General features: G+C 40.3%; 1 protein-coding gene across 1 annotated transcript in view; it reads right to left on the bottom strand.

Moving 5' to 3' along the window:
- TNFRSF11B (TNF receptor superfamily member 11b) overlaps positions 1 to 18,440 on the bottom strand; it is a 38,761-nt gene extending 20,321 nt beyond the window's left edge. The window contains exons 1-2 of the mRNA XM_082259417.1: positions 18,326 to 18,440; positions 3,872 to 4,229 (exon numbers count right to left, since the gene is read on the bottom strand). Of these exons, the coding sequence (XP_082115543.1) occupies positions 3,872 to 4,229; positions 18,326 to 18,358 (391 nt within the window). The 5' untranslated portion in view covers positions 18,359 to 18,440. The remainder of the gene's footprint in view (positions 1 to 3,871; positions 4,230 to 18,325) is intronic.
- Positions 18,441 to 20,898: the final 2,458 nt, after the last annotated feature.

A 20,898-nucleotide genomic window follows, 5' to 3' on the forward strand; every position in this document is an offset into this window, starting at 1 on the left:
GCACAGAGCCGCTATCGTCTTGGAACCAAAAGGGCTTTCCCAAAACAGTATTGTATACTTTAGTATTAACAGTACCTTTACTACTAATGGCTGAACTCAATAATTTATAGGGATGTCTACATTCTTTTGGCTTTAGGCCTAGTGTATGACTGGGGTTGGGTGAGTATAACATAATGTTGGTCCAGCTGCCCACTGAGATAATTGTTTCCTCTATTAACTTCTTTACCTTAATGAGTATTCAAATTTATAATGGTAAATACCATAATAATAAACAGCCATCTGTGAAGTAGCCTCACCCCTATGTACATGACTTGGTCATTTCTATAGAGGATTGAATGTTAGTGAAGAGTAAACTTTACTGAGAACAGCAGGATTTGTAGTTGTCAACAGGAAAACTTTTGATTACATTCCAATAAAATTTATTGCAGATAAGGAATTGACCTGATGAGAAAGAATAATCAAGAAATCATTGTTTAGGGTGATTTAACTTATATGCATACTGTGATAGTCCAGGTGGTTTTTAGAAATGACTATAAGAAGGAGGTTGAGAGTTTGGCTGGGGAGCAACTTGAAGCAATGGGAGATGAAAAATATGGCACTTTTCCACTGCAAGTACCGGCTCGGCCCTGCTTGGCCCGCTTTTCCACTGCTGGTACCGCATGGTACGGTGTTAGAACGGTTCGGTACGGTTTGGTATGGTTTGCTTTTTCACTAAAGTAGTACTAAAGTTAAGTGGGTGGGATAACAACGATTCTCTGACCAATCAGTGGCTAGTAGTGACTGCATGCAAAGGATTGTGGGATATGGTACCGATATGGTACCTCTTGGAACCACAATCAAGGTGGTACTGTTTTAGAGAGCCGTACAGTTCGGTTCCATGCAGTGGAAAAGCGCTGCCGTACCGTACCGAACCGTTCCTACACCATACCATGCGGTACCAGCAGTGGAAAAGCACAAAAGCGAGCCGAACCGTTCGGTTCCATGCAGTGGAAAAGCGCCAATAGTGCCACTGTTAAAAGGTCCAGTGAAATAGGATACATTTATAGTTTGGTAAATATGTGGATACAGAGATAAGAGCACTCAAATGTTTTAAATCCAGTAATTTCACACACGTTGACGGGTGCAGCTCCAAACGGGCCCATCTCATTCCAACGAAAAGACAATAAATAGAAAATTAGGAGTGCTCACCAAAGCCATCTGATTCTGACTTCACAACAGGCTTTAGCTTTGCTTCCAGACCAAGCCCCTTTAACTGCCTTAGGTCTCGGTGAAGGCAGAACTGAAGTCTTTTTTGAAGTCTTAGAACTGGGGCGGCTTTGATGTTCACTCCTATTTTCTGTTTTTTGGTAAATATATTGTCTTCATACACTTAAAAGAGGTCTATTTATAAATATTTGTATCTAAGATTTACATACCTTTCACTCAAGAGCCATACAATTTTCCTATTGGATATAATTGGAAAAATGTGTGATTCCTGATTTAAAGTTGTATGAATCATTTATAAATAGACCCCTTAGACCAGCCTTGCTCAACCTTTCCAACATGAAGGAACTTTTGAAACAATTTTCATGTCTTAGCGAAGCCCTCGTAATAATTACTATTTATATACAGCTGACGATACATTAGCGTGATGAGAAAAATGCTCCTTACATTCACCATTTCACTAACGCACTTGGCTTCTTCTGGAGGAAAGGAAACAGAGTGGTTGTGGTGGGGTGGTTTTATAGGGTTGAATGGTGAATTTCCGTATATCAATGCATGTTATATGGAAATTCACCATTTCAACTCTATAAAGCCACCCCACCACAACCGCTCAGTTTCCTTTCCTCCAGAAGAAGCCACGTGCGTTAGCGGCGTAATGCCTACAGGTGGAGCCTTTGCGGTGGGACCTTATGGATGGAACACGTGAGAGCAATTTAGGATTTTAACTGCGTGTGGTTTTTATAATAAATGTGAGTGTATTTTATGAAGTTGGGAGTGTGTGTGATTCCTTTTAATCCGGATACTGCACTATTGGGAGCCTTGTTTTTCCTTTTCATGAGTTGTGCTGGAACTATAAGTGCCTAATGTTGGAGTTGCCAGAGGAGGGAAAGATTATCCTACCAAGGAAGCCTGCGCTAGGGGTTGCCCCAGTTATGCTATATTGACCCCTTGTGGGTCGCATACGGAGGTGAGCTTCAACTGCACCTGGTGGTTGGAGCACACGATTGAGGAATGGAAGCACATTATCTGTTTTTTTGTGAAGCACCTCTTATCACAGACTTTATATTGCACAAATCAAGGAAGAGTTCTTATTGATTTTTGTCTTCTTCTTTTTTTCACTTCACTTGTTGGGACTTTAATTTGCAGGATCGTTGTTATTTACACTGTGCCGCCCCTATACTTTATTTAGTGGCAGTGCACAATTCTTGTCACATTTTTGTTTTAATATATTGTTTGTTTTTGCTTTGAGATTGTGCTAAGAGGCTTTTTCCAAATTCATTTTTTGAATTTAAAACTAGAATTTTTCTTTATATTATAGTTTGATAGCAGCAATTTGTCCCTATGCCGTTTGTTGCATTTTGGGGTGCTCCCCAATGGAGGATGGAGATCCATGTTGCAGCCTGTGAGGAGCTTATATTTGCAGAAAATCTCTTATACACTGTATGTTTAATTAATCCCTAGGCGCCGACAGCACGCAATTATGTGGCCTCGTGGCGGGTGAGCCTTGGCACAGAGTGGCTGCATATTTGCATACCAATTTAGCAGACACAGCTGTGCCAAGACCGAGCCCTGCACTCTCCCGGAACAGTAACGGATAGCTCCTGATTGCTTCTTGTGATCGGGAGCTTTCTGATCATGTGATCACCGTGACAGCCAATCACGGGGGGTTACATAATCATAAATCCCGCCCCGACTCCCGGAATCCCAGGGGTTAGGATGGAGTTTTGAAATTGTAAAATATTGTATTGACAAAGATTTATTAATAATGGTCTTACTTTTTCACCATAGTGTGTTACACATCCCCTGATCAAGAAGTTTATATTGGTTATTTGAAACGCGTTGGATTTCCCAGTACCAGGACTAGCTGTGATCCATTAAAACATCTGAGTGAAACAACAGGAACCTGCCTGGGAGTACTACATTTATAATCTCATAAAATAGTTCTCAGCTTGTACATGAACATTTTGTGTTAAATATTTTCATGGAATTCTGATATTTTAATATTTTGTATATTATAAATTTAAATATTTTATATGGAAAAAAATGTTTTTGTTCTTTCTGGTTGCCCTTAAAATCCCATAGGAGGACTTTTATACTTTTAATGCTCCTTAGATTTGTGATCATTAGGAAGAATCCCTCACCTCCAGTCAAAGTGTCAACAAAACAGTGGGCTGGTTGGGGGATAGTTTAGGTGCCTCTCTTGATATTTTTGCAGGAAGCAGGGTGAAGGGGGTGAGGGGGCTAAAGTTTCTAACTGACTTTCGGTAACTTTGCAAACTGCTGGTATGCAGGGGAACAATGAATGGGACACCTTCTTACACTACACCCAGCTTTAGCTTTAGAGCTTGTGTCAACAAGCTTTGGGCTTGTGTTGATTTACAAATGCAGCTTACTTTCAGAAGCATCCAGAATCCAGAACTGACGAGTGTATAAGACCTGTAGGTGGCCCTTCTTCTGACCTGCATTTATGCTCCTTCAAAGCTGCATCAACCTGCTTCTGCGGTCCCATTGACTTGTATGAAGAAAGGAGCAGTCCTGGCTCAAATAAAAGCCTATGGACACGGAAAAGTAGGCTCTAAGGTTGCCCTTAGCAGTTCCACTTTGTTACCTTAGACTCAGTTTGCTAAATGTATTAGAATGTGGCTGTTAAAACGGAATTGCTGCTTACCTTGCTGCAGCACTCCAAATCCAGGAGGACACTCATTGTGGGGGATGCAGAACTCCACATCCAGGAAATGTCCTGCAGCGCACTCACACTGCCGGTTCCTGGTGCTGTTACACTCCTGCTTCACGTACTGCAGCTCCTTACACACGGTGCTGCAGAACTGGCATTCCATGTCAAAGTTCCACTGATCTGCGTAGTGATTGGATGGGCAAGGGGCACACACCGTTCTCTGCTCAGCCGTGCAGGCTTGTTTAACGAAGGTCCCTGGTGGACACTGGTCACATTGTAACAAAGTAGACATATCCGGGTAAAAGTGAAAGTATTTTGGTGAGTTTCCAGCCGTAACACTGATGCAGAAGATCTGTAAAGGAGAAATAGTGATCTTCATTAAAAGCAGAAGAGTCAATGTTTAATTACATTAATCATATCCTATCTGGTCTATTTAAAGGGTAACCATGGACTTGGGTCAAATTTATTTTACTTTTTTTAAGTTGATCATGCAGTGCTATTCTCTGCATCTTTGTATGTATTGTTGTAGGGTGCTGTGGTGACACCCTCTTGAGAAGGTAGGTGGGTACCTAAGGCACTGCACCCATAGGATGTTTTTACTCTTTCAGATTGACTTATGGCAGAAGACTGAGGACATCTAGTGGTGGAAGAGAATTACTGTGGGGGACGAGACTGGAAAAGAGGCAAGTATTGCAGCCAGGCCTGCTTTTTGTTGTAAAACCCCAACAGGGGGACTTTTTAAACTTTTTCTTTACATTTGTGTTTTTTTTAGCTAGTAAAATAATAATTGCAAATATGGTTACTGCAACAAATATTTGAGTGGGACATTCACAGAACCCAACAAGCAGGCACCATATCATACAAAAATGCATCTAACATTGTTGAAGGTGGATGTAATCAACACCTGACCTCCTACTCTATCACAAATCACCTCAACATATCAACAGTCTACTTACCTATGCCACCTGTTGATCTTTTAGGACTCTAGGCGACATAAATTCCAAACAAAAAAGACCAAGTTGACAAACCCCCAGGAGCCCTAAACAATATCTTTATTTTCCAAAAGTGATCTATACACATCCATTAATTATTGGCCTTGTAATCTATTTTTCACCTTTTTTCTTACTGTGTTGTTCTGCCTCCTTGTAACATCCTCCATGAGCTCCAAAACCTCTCCTTTTTCTCTCTCACTTCCGTTTGTAGTGAGGTAGAGGTTATGTCTGCCTGTTCACACTGCCCCAGTCAGGAATCTAAGAGTTAACTGTGTTCCTGGGTTTTCTTCTTGGCAGGCTTTGCTGGGTCTGGCCCATTCATTTTGTGTATTATTATTATACATGTACGTCCTTTTGTGTAACAGAGCTGACCTGCCGCAGTATAACTACAGCGGCTGGTCAGCAAGGGGTTAAGGTAAGAAACCCTAATGGTCTCTTCTGTCATACAATCTTCTCCGTGCCTGGCAGCGGTAATATACACTGACTACATTTATGGAACTGCTCTGTGCCATGATGAAGTTACTCCCATATTCATGCGTGGGAGTGACGTCATCGCGGCCTGTCCATTTAAGTGGCCAAACAAAAGAACAAAATCTATTGAAAAGTGCAGGGAGTGGTAGATGTCTGTGATACCCAATTTCCAAGGCAATGACCAGGATGATATGTGGGATTGCCCTTTTAAATATTGTATATATATATTTATATATATATATAGTGTCTTCCGGGGACCACCTCATCCAATATAAATTCTACAACAGATTTATTATACTCCAGCCAGACTTGCCAAAATCTATGCTTCTGACTCAGCAAACTGTTGGTGTTGCCAACATTCCCTAGCAGACTTTGAGCATATCTTTTGGCAATGCCCACTAATACAGCTTTTCTGGCAAGAAGTGGTTCTCGCCTTTGAGAATATTACAGCTCTTTGTATACCCTTGACTAATGCTGTTTGTTTACTTGGCCTGGTGGAAGAATTAGCACCCTCAGGGCGCAGAGGACCTTACTATCTTTTACTTTGTTTTACGCACGTAAAGCGATTCTTCTATGTTGGAAGAAAGCTGAGGCGCCTTCACTGACTTACTGGAAGACTTGAATTAACAAGGCAATGCCATTTTATAAAGCCACTTACAAAAATAGAGGTTGTCTCAAAAAATGTAAGAAGGTATGGCATGGATGGATTTCTGACTCATCCACACTTACTTAAGGCTGTCATGGTTAAACATGGGCTGGGTTGGTTGCCTATTGAAAGACTGGGATGATATTCGGCTTTTGAAGTAATCATGTTGTGTACTCAAAAATCGGTCCCATGTGGGCAGGTGATATCAATATGTTAACATTGCTGTGAGGGTCCTGTAAAGGTGGTATTGTCATGCTGAAATTTTCCTAGGAAGTATCTCAAACGTAACTGTTTTCACTTCCTTCTGCAGGTATTGCTCTGGGGGAGGGGTTGGGGTTTCTGGGGGGATGTTTTTGTTGCCTTAGGGACCTTTCACATGGGCGGTCCGCCCGGCGGACTCCGTTTTGCTCAGCGGTGATTGATCCGCCGATCCCCGCTGAGTAGGCGGTTGACAGGTTCACCTCCGCTTACTTTGCAGAGACAGAGCTGTCAGATCCCCGCTCTCCTCTATGTCCATTTTCATCTGATCCTATCCGATCCTCCAGATGGATGGAAAATAGGGTTTCCATCCGTCTGGATTTCACGGACAGGATCGGATCGGATAGCAGTGGGTGTCAGCAGAGATGTCTCTGCTGACATCCACTGCTCCATAGGGATGCATGGAGGATCCGATCAGGTGTGCCTGAAAAACCGACAGGTGGACCTGATCAGAAAGCCGTGTGAAAGGGGCCTTAATGTTTTTCTTTTGCATCTGGCCGCACCAGTAAATGTTACAGTATTTTTATGTTGTCTGTTTTTTGGTATTGTTAGATACCCTGTTTTGTATACCTTTAAAAACATCAAAATCAATAAAAATAATTCTCCAAAAAAAAAAGTGGCCGAACAAAGGGAACGCAGACAGAAGATGGAGGCGTCTGAGACCAGCTGGAGCCCTGACACCACAGCGCTGGAGGGCTTTGACAGGTAAGTCTGCCATAATGTGCTAATTTTCTGTGCATACTTGCACATTATACATAATCCTCCTGGGGGCCCATTTAAAAAAATATATAGCAGAGTTTAATTTTGTTTTAAGTTATTATATGAGTAGGATGTGTCTTCCCTTAGGATTTAATACAGAGTGCAGGTCCGCTTTAGTTTCTTAAATAGTAACGGACAAGTAATATTGTCATTTTTTTAAGTAATCAAGGATTTCTATAATTTATAGAGGAAGTTAAGTTTACACAAACGACACATTTCATTTTACCAAAAAGCTGTACAAAATAAACCTGGAAATTTTTTTGTACATAATCTGACTCTTGTTCTACAATAATACACTCTATTTATTCTTCATTAATAGCAGAAAGTAGCAGAGGAAGTTCTTCTGGGTTATGTGCAGCCACAACATGATGGCTTGGTATTCAGCAGCATAAGGGCTTACAGTGACTGTGGGGGAGATTTACTACAACTGGAGCACTCAGAATCTGGTGCAGCTCTGCATGGTAGCCAATTATTTTCTAACCTCAGCTTGTTCAATTAAGCTTTGACAATAAAACGTGGAAGCTGATTGGTTTCTATGCAGATCTGCACCAGATTTTACACGCTCAAATTTTAGTAAATTTACCTCAATGTCTCTTCTAGGTGCCAGTGGAGGGATCTTGGCTTTGCCTTCCTCTGTAGCAGCCATTACATGACTGTTGATAAGCTTAGGCCCATTCTGACCAGTTATTACGAACACAAGACCTTGCCTCCCAGAAAAGACATACAGACTTATTTAAGTTGGAATTAGGGCAAGACCACAGCTTTATTGAACTTGTCAACTGTAACTATATTAAATTACCACATAACGATGCGAGTCATGGTCTATACCATGAGCATCATAACAAACACTGATAGTCTAATAGGCCTATCTCCACCATCAGTGCGAGACAGGCATTAAACTGATCCCAGACTTAAACTTGAGAGCATGGCCCATAAAGGAATATCCATCGCTGGCAAGGTAAAACTGCCAATAAAGCTGTGACAAATTTGCAACGGGCGGGCGGGCAACTCTTGTGACGTCAGAATCTCCTCAGAGTGGTGGGATGTGCCCTTGCGTAGCCCCTTTTCTAAAGTTCAGGCTCCACCCCATCACCCCGGTCTTAGTGGCCAATCCCGTTGAATCCACCTAAACTCCCCGTTTATCACAATGCCCACATAGCTGCCAAGCTTCCAGCAGTCAAGGCTCCCTTTCCCTAGATGATGGGGTCAAGGCGCCTTCATTCTTGTTGATAACATGATTCCTCTATATTAATGGGACTGTGTAGGGCAATTGAAATATACTAATATAACGTTTAGAGGAAAACAGACTTTGTCTCCAAATACGGAAAGGTTTCTTCACCGTAAGAGCTGTGAAAATGTGGAATAGACTCCCTCCAGAGGTGGTTCTGGCTAGCTCACTAGATTGCTTTAAATAAGGCCTGGATTCTTTCCTGGGTGTACAAATATAAGTGGGTATTAAAATTTTGTTTGGTAAGGTGATCCAGGGAATATCTGATTGCCTCTCGGGGGATCAGAAAGGAATTTTTTTCCCCTGCTGTAGCAAATTGGATCATGATTTGCTGGGGGGTTTTTTCGCCTTCCTCTGGATCAATTGCGGGTATTTTCAATACTGTTTTTCTTTTTTTGGTTGAACCAGATGGACTTGTGTCTTTTTTCTTTTTTTTTTCAAATATTGTGTTTTTATTGAGAATTTATCCAATTATACATGATATTTCTGATATCTTAAACAATTCTATCTTAGCACATGTTATACTGTCTCTACTTTTCCTCTTGCTGTTTCTTATATTATATAATTTCCTTTTCTTCCCTCCTCTCCATCTCTCATCCTATATCCTTTGTGGTCGTAAGAGATGGTGAACCCTTCTCCTCCTCCATTTTCCTTTCCTCTTATTTTATTTTATTTTATTTTATTTCATTTTGCCATATGTTGTCTCCCTTCTTCGGAATTTATGAATTGGTTCCACAATTCCCAGGTTTTCCTATGTCTATCTTGCCTATTCTGTGCCGTGGCAACCAATTCTTCCAGCCTCCTATTGTCCTCCACCCTATGTATCCAGTCGGAGACCGAGGGTGGTTGTGCTTTTTTCCAGAATCCTGGATTCTTTCCTGGGTGTACTTAATATAAGTGGGTATTAAAATTTTGTTAGGTAAGGTGATCCAAGGAATATCTGATTGCCTCTCGGGGGATCAGAAAGGAATTTTTTTCCCCTGCTGTAGCAAATTGGATCATGCTTTGCTGTGGGTTTTTTTTTGCCTTCCTCTGGATCAATTGCGGGTATAGGATTGTGTATATGGGATTGTATGGTTGGGTTTTTCAATACTGTTTTTTTTTTTTGGTTGAACCAGATGGACTTGTGTCTTTTTTCAACCTGACTAAATATGTAACTATATAACAGTACAAAAGGTTTCGAAAACATTGAAAATACTTTCTTCATCAGGGATTATTTACCACTCTGTATTAAATAACCAAACATAGGCTACAATTCCTTCATTTCAGTATTTCCATATACTTTTATACAAATACAATATATATTCATGTTTTCATGCACCATTGACATACCAATAGGTTTCCGGCAAGCAGTCTGTCCTTCCACATTAAAGCGATCAGCACAAGAGCCTTGTCAAGTCCCATGTAAACTCCCACACATTCCACTTTCCAATACAGATAAATATCTGTTCAGGGAGGTTATTTATTACAGAGTGGTAAATAATCCCTGATGAAGAAAGTATTTTCAATGTTTTCTAAATGCATTGGATATTCCAGCTTGGAGCAGCAACCTATGCATTTGCTGTGCGAATAGGATGTGAAAGATCTCTAACTAGCTGGAAATTACCACCTGTTTAAAGGAATAATACATTTGCAAGATGGTTTGTCCCTGAAAGGGAATCATACATTACTTGTACGTTTTTTCCCTTTTTTTTTAGAAATACAAGGAATGATTTTACTCATTGTTAAAACAAATATTTACATTTTAAGGAATTTTGGTTAAATTTTGTACTGTTATATTAATATATTTCAATTGCCCTACACAGTCCCATTAATACAGAGGAATCATGTTATCAATATAGTCGGGATGAATGCAAGCAAACTCATCGTTATGTGAGCATTTTATAATTACATTCTTGTTTGGCTTTCAGCCGCATTAGGTAGTCAGTACTCCTATAGAAAATGACCCAAGCATTCATCTGATTTCAAAGTAGAACGTCTATGGAATCACTAAAAACAAGCAATTTAATATGTGTGGGTTTATTAAATAAATGGTGCAAGCGGCAAAAAATGCTAAAACCAAAACACTGTCACCAATAGCGACCAATCTGAGTTAATTTTGTACTGGGTTTACACCAATTGGTTTGCTTTGCTTTATCTCTTACCCCATAATGGCAAGAAGTTATTGAAGCCTAGACCAAATTTAGCAGCATTGGTAATTATGATAAAAAAAAAAACTCTTTGACTAATTAGCTGACTTAATTTTTTTTTTTTTAAGACGGTTGATGTCTATATTCAGTATACTGTTTTAATAAATAAATGTTTAAATAATAAATGTTTTTTATTATTCCTACCAACTGGAAAAAATTCTGAAAAAAATGTGGTTATTTTAAATACATTTTTAAATGCATTTATTTTAAAGCTAATGTCCGGGTATGGCACTTTTTACAAATTTACATTGGTCCAGCCTGGGCCAAGACGATGAAGATGATGTGTTGCCTTTAGCCTTATTACAGATAAACAGATCTTTAATACTAACCTGTCACAAGCCAGAGTAATTGGCGGTCACTTTTGATTTAAAAACCAATTATCTGCCAATCACATTTACACGGCAAAAGGGAGACTCGAGATGGGGGGGGGGGGGGAGTCCAGATCTATGTCCTGGGTGCATCATTTGCTACAGATTGCTAGAAAACTGGCAAAGGGGTCCTTTAAAGACCCCTTTAAAAATTCCCCTTTTGTGTCCCAACAACTAGGATGACCTCGATGTGTGATTGGGCCAGTAGCTGATTGGCAGATACATATATTTGATATGGCACACAGCCAGATAGGTGTGTCATTTTATAGAGTTTTCATAAACTGGAAATGACTAAGTTCACTGTGCTGTAGGCACAAAATTAATTCAAGAACTTGTTCCATAAATGTAGCGATGGCACTGCAGGTTCGGAGATCTGAAGCTAAAACGTATTTAAAGTACACCTATCATTAGAGAATTATGTAGGCTACTATTTCTGGCCTTTCCATTTGGGAGTAATAGTTGTCTAGCTGTCATACTGGAGCAAGTTATTGATCTGGGAAATGATGAATTCTGACACTTTTCTGTTCCCTATTTATACATTTATTGTAAGGCTGTAACAAAAATATTGAAATCAGACACAGCCAGGCAACTAGCATTTCTAGGAGACTAGCCTTGGCAACCCTTATTACTGAAGACTTCTGTCGGTATGAGTTATTGCATTTATACATTGTTGCAGCTCTGGGCTAATATCATCCTTACTTGTCATTGTTATTGCAGATAAGCCACCTTTATATTCTTATCATGTGTGCAGGGAGGCATCATCTTGCTGGGGAATTCCAGTATCAGATACATTCCATCTTACACAGTTCTGTATTGTAGCTATTACTTGTTCCAGATCAATAGACAGTGGAACAGTTATATTCGGTGCAAACATTTTGATGGCAGTGTGCATTTTTTTGTAACATATTTTGGCAGCAAAAATATCACCGCTAGAGTCAGTGTAATGTTGTGTTGGTTAGCAGATGAAATTACAGCACACCGGGGAGGACCGGGCATCCAATATACCCAAAAGTGTGTCCAATGCTGTAGTTAATGCCCCACAAACCTTTAGCAGGATTCCTTTTTTACATTTTCTTTCTTTTGGCAACTTAAAGGATTAATTTATCATTACAGAAAAAATGTAGAGATGAACTAACACCGGACACCATCCCTATCCCCCTGGTCCCTTCTATTCTTACCACCTGGGGTTTCCTGAGCTGTTAGGACTCCCAAGCTGCTCCAGTATTCCGCGGATTTGAAATTCTCCATTCTCTGTGCAGAATTTCAGATTGATTCTAATTGGTCGGCACCATAACAGTGAATCGATCTGGTCCGTTCTGGATTTTTCTGTACTTGCTAAACTATAAACTAAATAAACTGTGAGCAGGCAGACATTTTTTTTTCATAAGGGTCGTGCAGTGTCTCTCCTGCAATAAAACATATCTACCTGCATGCTCACAGTGATTCTTGGACTGTAAACGCACAGCTTAGCTTACAGCCACCGGGCTGATCCTGTGTGCCGAACTGACTAGCTGTCATCTTGTGTCCATCAATGAAGATGGCTAAAAACCCAGAACACAGGAGAAGATGCGAGCACAGGTAAGGTAACATTTGGTAGGGGAGTATTCCTCTCTTTAGATTCACTTTCAGGATTTTTAGTTGTTTTTAGGCCAAAAGTTCTGCAGCAAAAACGAGTGCATTGCTAAAAACTTGCTGGGCTTACAAAATCATTCTGTGAAACGAAGGAGCTTTATCGATGACAAAAACATTTAATGGCTATTCTCAATAAAACGAAGGAGTATTCATGTAGCACCCTCCTAGTAGTGAGTGGAGCAGTGATTGATTGTTTTGGTCTGATCAGTGTTTCCTGAATTGAGAGTTTGATTACTTCCCCTGGAAGAAGCTTCCAGAACATAGAACACAGGAGAAGATGCGAGCACCAGTAAGATAACATTTGGTAGGGGAGTATTCCTCTCTTTAGATCCGCTTTCAGGATTTTTAGTGGTTTTTAGGCCAAAAGTTCTGCAGCAAAAACGAGTGCATTGCTAAAAACTTGCTGGGCTTACAAAATCATTCTGTGAAACGAAGGAGCTTTATCGATGACAAAAACATTTAATGGCTATTCTCAATAAAACAAAGGAGCATTCATGTAGCACCCTCCTAGTAGTGAGTGGAGCAGTGATTGACTGTTTTGGTCTGATCAGCGTTTCCTGAATTGAGAGTTTGATTACTTCCCCTGGAAGAAGCTTCCAGAACATAGGGAGGGAGATTCAAATGGTCAGCTGATGATTGATCATGCCCCAGCCAATCCCTGCTAAGAACCTGAAGCAATATTTTGAGGAGCTGGCTGTGGGACTTCACCTTATGGGATCTGGTCTGGAGAGGGATTGTCTCCCTCACCAGGAAGTGTCTAGAAGAAGCTGGAAGACTGTGCATCTGTCCTGGGGACCTGTGAGTACTGACCCTGAATTGTGATCTCTGGTGACTTGTTTGCTTTTGGGATGTAAGTGCCATAGGCAGTTATGGACTGAGTGAAATTGTATATAATCAGCGTAAATACATCCCCAAATTAGTGCTACAACTAATAAGTAACATATAACATATAATAACCAATGGCCTATGCTATAGGACTACTGTGACTGCTGCCAACACTTATTAGCGTATGTCCACCAGTGACTTTATAATCTTCATAAATAATGATATAAATATTAAGTGCAGCGCAACCTTGAATATGAATACAAATCATTAAAAACAAATGAAATCATAAGTCCAATGTGCATCGGTGACAATAAACAGTCCAAAGTGAAGATATCCGCTCCACCTCTTAAAAAACTCCACATGGAGTTTTTATAGAGATGGAGTAGATATCCACAGTTTTGACTGTTTATTGTCAACAATGCACATTGGACTTCTGATTTGATTTGTTTTTAATGATTTGTATTCATATTCACGGTTGCGCTGCACTTAATATTTATATCATTAGCTATGGACCGAGGTTGCTCACATAGGGTTTTAGAGTACTGGGAATTCACTTGTGTCCTCAACACAATCCATATATGGGTGCCTGGAGAAGAGTGTCCTCCGGTTACTATGCAGCATTTTGGAGTATCGCCTGCCATAGCCCACTACTGTTTAAAGTTCTTCAAGCAATAATTATTAAAAAGACATTCCCTAGACTGCGTTATTGGAGCCAGTGTGCGAGGACTGGTGCTTGGGAAGACGGGCAGCCTCTGTACTATTTGGGAAGAACCAGCTATTACCAGCAGCCCCTATGGTGGTAGCGATACATTCATGTTACCCTCATAAATATAGGAGCTGAATTATAAAGAGCATCTGCTAGGACCAATTCATTTATTATATTGAATAGGTTGCCATTTCAGGCTGCATTAGTGCTCTATCTTGGACCTAGCACCTGTCAGGAACGTTGCCAGTAAGCTCTGAAGTGCGCAGGCGTGAACCTTTCCTTTGAGGCAGGTTCAGGGCACAGGTACATGCTCAGTGCACTGCTCCTTGCTTGAGCAACTTCACTGTTCTCTGAGCTCCCATCTGTATACCCCTAGGCTATTATATCTGATTTCCTGTGTACCGACCCAGCTTCGTTTCTCCGTCTACGTTTGTTTGCTGTTTGTCCTGACCTCGGCAAGTCTTTTGGATATCCTTAAAGTCTGCTGCTTACTCGGCAAATGCCAGCGGTCTCCACATCTTCAGCTGGGCCTACCTGGGGGCCATGACCTGGTTCCAGCCTGCTGCAAGTCCATCCCCACCATCAGGGGCCCTGGTAAAGAAGCTTAGACTCCACGCCCTGGGGAATACTGAGATCTATAAGGGCTCACTACCACAGACCCGCTGACAGATTCCATTTTTACATTTCTTGTTAGATTCTTTGTATTGGTGAAAAGCTGATACTGTCCCCTCTGATTTGTATTTCTTGAAGGCCATTTTTGTTCGCTCTAATAAGCATTTTTACATTACGGTTTAGCCACCCTGGTATGACCCTGGCTCTTCTAAATCTATTTCTCATTGGAATGCACTGTGTGATACTTTTGTTTAATATGTTCCTAAAGCATTCCCATTTTTCCTCCATGTTCAATGCTCCTATGTTTAGGTCCCAGTCTATGTTCTCTATTATTGAGCACATTTTGAAAATGTTTGCCTTTCTGAAGTTTAGAGTCCTTATATTCCCGTTGTGTTTTATTGTTCTATGATTTACTTTAAATGTAATCATCCCGTGATCACTAGAGCTGTCCGGTACTTCTACATCTGAGGTTAGGCCTGAATCGTTCGTACTTAATAGGTCCAGCAATGCATTCTTTCTAGTAGGAGAATCTACCATCTGTGACATGTAGTTGTCCTGTAAGACATTCATGAAATGATGGGGCTTTACTGAGTGAGCTTTCCCGTCTCCCCAGTCAATGTCGGGATAATTGAAGTCCCAATAATATTGGCCAATTATTGGCCAAATAGCAACTGCAGCCAGTCAGATGCATCATTGTCAGGTTGTTCTGACATCCATGGGAGCAACAGCTGGCAGAATACAATAGCTGGCAGGGGAGACCTGCTATCCGCACTGCTTGGTGTGTTTTTAGTGCCTCTGCATCACTGGCAGCACTCTCCAAATCTGCTTTTCCAAAACCTGGTAATCAATATATAATTTTGGGAAACTATATACTTTTAATATATGTCTCATAAACCATACATCAAAGTTGCAGTTTTCTAGACACCGGGCGCTCCTTCTGTCCTACCCAAGACTTCTAGTTGAAATGACCAAAAGACTGTATCAGAAATATGCAGCCCAAGCCCCCAAGAGGGTCCACCACCACCATTCACCATTGGGCACAACCTCCTGGAAGGGACAATTTCCTTTTTGCCCACACAATCACCTACGACCATCGACTAATCCAGTCAGTGTAGCATGCTCTCCAGCACAAACTAACGTGGAAGGAGGAATCTATTAAATTAATTTCTCTCTTTCAGACCGTGGGGTTGAATGAGACAAATGTTAATGTGTGTGGCTAGCCTTCAAAAGGACATAGAAAAAGGACATAGGAGAGTTAAAATGACATAGAAAAGCCTATAACTAAATCAGTGTCTGATATTATGGATACTATAATGATAGATGAATAAACAGACAGACATGAGACAGATGACACCATTTTTGATAAAGTAACACATTCCATAATTTTCATCGAAAGAAAGAAGAAAAAAGAAAGAGAGGGAGAAAAATAAATAATAAAAGAAAGAAGGAAAGAGAAAGAAAGAAAGAAAGAAAGAAAGAAAGAAAGAAAGAAAGAAAGAAAGAAAGAAAGAAAGAGTTACACTGAGGATTCTGGGAGTACACATCTTTGAATTTGGCACAATTTATACTACATTCTGGTAAGCAGCTTGTACCACTAGTGGACGTTTATCTGTACTACAGCGCATCACATGGACTAAATTTTTCTGGATTTAGATTTAAGGACCTATTTACGGACTATCGCACTCAATATATAGTTGTTCTTGTGGTCAATTAGTATCACTCGGAAATAACTATATATTCTTTCTGGATTTGGATAATAGGACTTTCAAGGACATTGCACTTAATATATAGTTATTTTTGTGGTCAATAGCACCCTTTTTTCATTGCTAGCGCAGCTTGTTTTTATTTATTGTTTTCCTGAGTGTATATCACACTTTAAGTTGCTGCTCTTATTTTTTTACCTAGTGCGTTTTTTTTTTCTTTTTATACTGATATAACTAAATCAGTGTCTGATATTATGGATACTATAATGATAGATGAATAAACAGACAGACATGAGACAGATGACACCATTTTTGATACAGTAACACATTCCATAATTTTCATCGAAAGAAAGAAGAAAAAAGAAAGAGAGGGAGAAAAAGAAAGAAAGAAAGAAAGAAAGAAGGAAAGAGAAAGAAAGAAAGAAAGAAAGAAAGAAAGAAAGAAAGAAAGAAAGAAAGAAAGAAAGAAAGAAAGAAAGAAAGAAAGAAAGAAAGAAAGAAAGAAAAAGGGGGGAGAAAAAGAAAGAAAGAGAGAGAGAGAGAAAGAAAGACAGACAGAGAGGGAGAAAAATAAATAAAAAAGAAAGAAGGAAAGAGAAAGAAAGAACGAGAAGGAGAAAGAAAGAAAGAGAGATAGAAAGAAAGAACGAGAGGGAGAAAGAAAGAACGAGAGGGAGAAAGAAAGAACGAGAGGGAGAAAGAAAGAAAGAAAGAAAGAAAGGGGGAGAAAAAGAAAGAAAGAAAGAGAGAGAGAGAGAGAGAGAAAAAGAAAGAAAGAAAGACAGACAGAGAGGGAGAAAAATAAATAAGAAAGAAAGAAAGAAAGAAAGAAAGGGAGAAAGGGGGGGAGAAAGAAAGAGAGAGAGAGAGTGAGAGAGAGAGAGAAAGAAAGAAAGGAGAAGGAGAAAGAATGAAAGAAAGAAAGAAAGAAAGAAAGGGGAAGAAAGAAAGAAAGAAAGAAAGAAAGAGAGAGAGAGAGAGAGAGAGAAAGAAAGAAAGAAAGAAAGAAAGAAAGAAAGAAAGAAAGAAAGAAAGAAAGAAAGAAAGAAAGAAAGAAAGAAAGACAGAGAGGGAGAAAAATAGATAGAAAAGAAAGAAGGAAAGAGAAAGAAAGAAAGAAAGAAAGAAAGAAAGAAAGAAAGAAAGAAAGAAAGAAAGAAAGAAAGAAAGAAAGAAAGAAAGAAAGAAAGGGAGAAGGGGGGGGGAAGAAAGAAAGAGAGAGAGAGAGAGAGAGAAAGAAAGAAAGAAGGAGAAAGAATGAAAGAAAGAAAGAAAGAAAGAAAGAAAGAAAGAAAGAAAGAAAGAAAGAAAGAAAGGGGGGGAGAAAGAAAGAGAGAGAGAGAGAGAGAGAGAGAGAGAGAGAGAGAGAGAGAGAGAGAAAGAAAGAAAGAAAGAAGGAGAAAAAGAAAGAAATATAGATGAGATAAGATAAGATAAGGCTACAATTTTTCGCAGGATAACAGATGCAGAAGCATATGTGTATGAATGATCAGGTAGATATATGCACACATTACATAGGCAGACATAAGACAAATATAAGAATTCTTAGATACATACGTATGATTTAGACAGCACAAAGATCCTTCTACTCTGTGTACCCAATAACAGTATCCTCCTTATTATATTACACACCACTTTAGCTTACAGGGTTGAAGGCAGAGGACAAAATATCATCAAATTTCCACAATAAGGATTATACACCCATGCAAGATTCCTGCCACAATCACATAGCATAGTTACATCTGCTAACAAACCCCACTTTATACAATGAACACCTACCTACTGATGGCAATCTGACATTTAGAGCAGCCTGCAAAAGGGTTAAACTTTATGGGCAACATTAATCTCAAGCTACTGAGCATTATAAAACCTTCTGATGTCAACCGCTTCATTTGCAACACATTGCTTTCATTGCATTGAAGACATGGCATTAAACACCATGAAATTAAAGTCAGCTATGTAGCTTAGACCTAAGAGCCAGGGACACAGTCTTATACTGTAGCTGCAGTCGAGCAAAGCTATCCAGCCACAGAATATAGCAGTTACAGTGTGTACTCACCACCACAAGCGTGCAGCTAATGATCTTGTACATTGTGGTCTGTGTGCAAACCTCAGGAGCTGGGAGCACAAGCCTCCTCTGCCTTCGTCTAGACCCTCCTCCAGGTTTAATAGCACTTATATACAGACCCCAGGCTCTGAGCAGGAACTCACGTCATGGTGACACTTTTTTTTTTTTTGGTGGAAAACAAACATTTTCATTATAAGCTGCAGAGATCACAGAGGTGATAGGTCAATGTTCCGACATAAAAAAAAAAAAAAAAGAATTACATTTTAACTGGAAAGTCCCACTGTCTGGGATAAGGTAATTACAGAGGTGGAAACCTATATCCATCCCTACATTCCTCAATTGTTATAGAAGCATGCTTCACATTTTTTACATTTCATTCACAGATAAAATAGGTGTGGAAATAGATTAGACCATTTAACATTTTGCAATTCAGAATAATTAGAAGACTGCTACTGGCTAGATAGAGAAATCGGAACTCAAATGCCTTTGTTTAGAGTGGATACCCCATCCTTACACCAAATGTTGCAGTATCCTGCAGGTACATGCACGGAAAAACATGGAAGAGGGCAGAAACCAGAGATAGAGGAGAATATGGGCGCTTACGTGGGGCTGAGCCCTAGGTCCAAGCGGTACTTCTTGTCAGCATGTTCTTGGGCAGCACTTAAGAGGAGAAGCAGCTCTGTGGAATGTATGAAGAACACAAGGCGCCTCTAAGTGCAGTATTGACCATTTATTATGACATCAAAGGAAGCAGTATAATGTTGAGCTCCTCCCTCTGATCACTCCGCTACTCTACTCCTGTCAGCATATTCTTTGTCAGCACATATTCATGCAATACATCTGATTGGTTTCTAGTGTTGAAGAACACAAGGCGCATCTAAGTGCAGTATTGACCATTTATTATGACATCAAAGGATTAAAAACACTTACAGGATATTCCATGTTTTAAAAGCCTTGAGAATGCCTGTTTCCAGCTTACAGCATCGCCTGTATGTGAGGAGGGGGGAGCCGATCCGTGGCTATCCAGTATCTGGGAGACTGATGGCATGTGTGTGCGTGCGTCGAACACACAGCGCGGCCGGGATTCCGGAACCACGTTGGAACGCACGCGGCAGGTGTCAGATGCAGGTGGGTGGTAACGCGTTTCAGACCATGCACGGCTCCTTCGTCAGAGGTGCGTTCCAGCATGGTTCCAGAATCCCGGTGTTCTAAAATTTAGTCGGACCCGTGAAAATTCCGGACCCTCGTCACTTCCGGTGATACTACGTCACCACCAGCTCGTTAAGAGCCCCGGTGCGCATGCGCACAAGACATTTTCCAGGTCCGATGAGATTTTAAGACGTTGCTAACAGCTGACTGAGAGGAGGAGGGGCTGAGGTAGGACGACAACACCGCCGCGGGAAAATTTTACAACACCGCCGCATCATCGAGCAAGGAACATGATGCTGCCACCACCATGTTTTACAGTAGGGATGATGTGTTCAGGGTGATGTGCAGTGTTCGTTTTCCACCACACATAGCGTATTGCTTTTAGGCCAAAAAGTTAAATTTTGGTCTCATCTGACCAGAGCTCCTTCTTCCACATGTTTGCTGTGTCCTCCACATGGCTTTTTGCAAACTGCAAACGGGACTTCTTATGGTTTTTCTTTCAACATTTGCTTTCTTCTTGCCACTCTTCCATAAAGGCCAGATTTATGGAATGCACGACTAATAGTTGTCCTATGGACAGATTCTCCTATCTGAGCTGTGGATCTCTGCAGCTCCTCCAGAGTTACCATGGGCCTCTTGGCTGCTTCTATGATTAATGCTCTCCTTGCCCGGCCTGTTAGTTTAGGTGGAGGGCCATATCTTGGTAGGTTTGCAGCTGTGCCATACTCTTTCCATTTTCGGATGATGGATTGAACAGTGCTCCATGATGGGATGTTTTTTTAAAACCTAACCCTTCTCCACAACTTCATCCCTGACCTGTCTGGTGTGTTCCTTGTCCTTCATGATGCTGTTTGTCCACTATGGTTCTCTAACAAACCTCTAAGGGCTTCACAGAACAGCTGCATTTATACTGAGATTAAATTACACACAGATGGACTCTATTTACTAACCAGGTGACTTCTGAAGGCAATCGGTTCCTCTAGATTTAAGTTAGGGGTATCAGAGCAAAGGGGGCTGAATACAAATGCGTGCCACACTTTTCAGATACTTATTTATAAAAAAAAATTGGAAAACCATTTATCATTTTCTTTTCACTTCACAATTATGTGCAAATTTGTGTTGGTCTATCACATAAAATCCCAATAAAATGTACGTTTTTGTTTGTAACATGACAAAATGTGGAAAATGTCAAGTGGTATGAATACTTTTTCAAGGCACTGTAGATCTATTTTAACTTGGGTAGGTAAAAGTCATTTCACCCAATGGCTAAAAATAACCATGTAAAATATTCATATGCAATATTTCAAATGTATTAGAAAGAATTATTAGGTGCCATCAAACTAATGTCAATTCCGGACTACCACAATCATTGTGTTCTCCAGAATGACCTGACTTCTATTTGGCTCTTTAGTATT

This window comes from Pelophylax lessonae (assembly GCF_965119305.1).
Source record: "Pelophylax lessonae genome assembly, chromosome: 5".
In the NCBI taxonomy this organism is placed as follows: domain Eukaryota; kingdom Metazoa; phylum Chordata; class Amphibia; order Anura; family Ranidae; genus Pelophylax; species Pelophylax lessonae.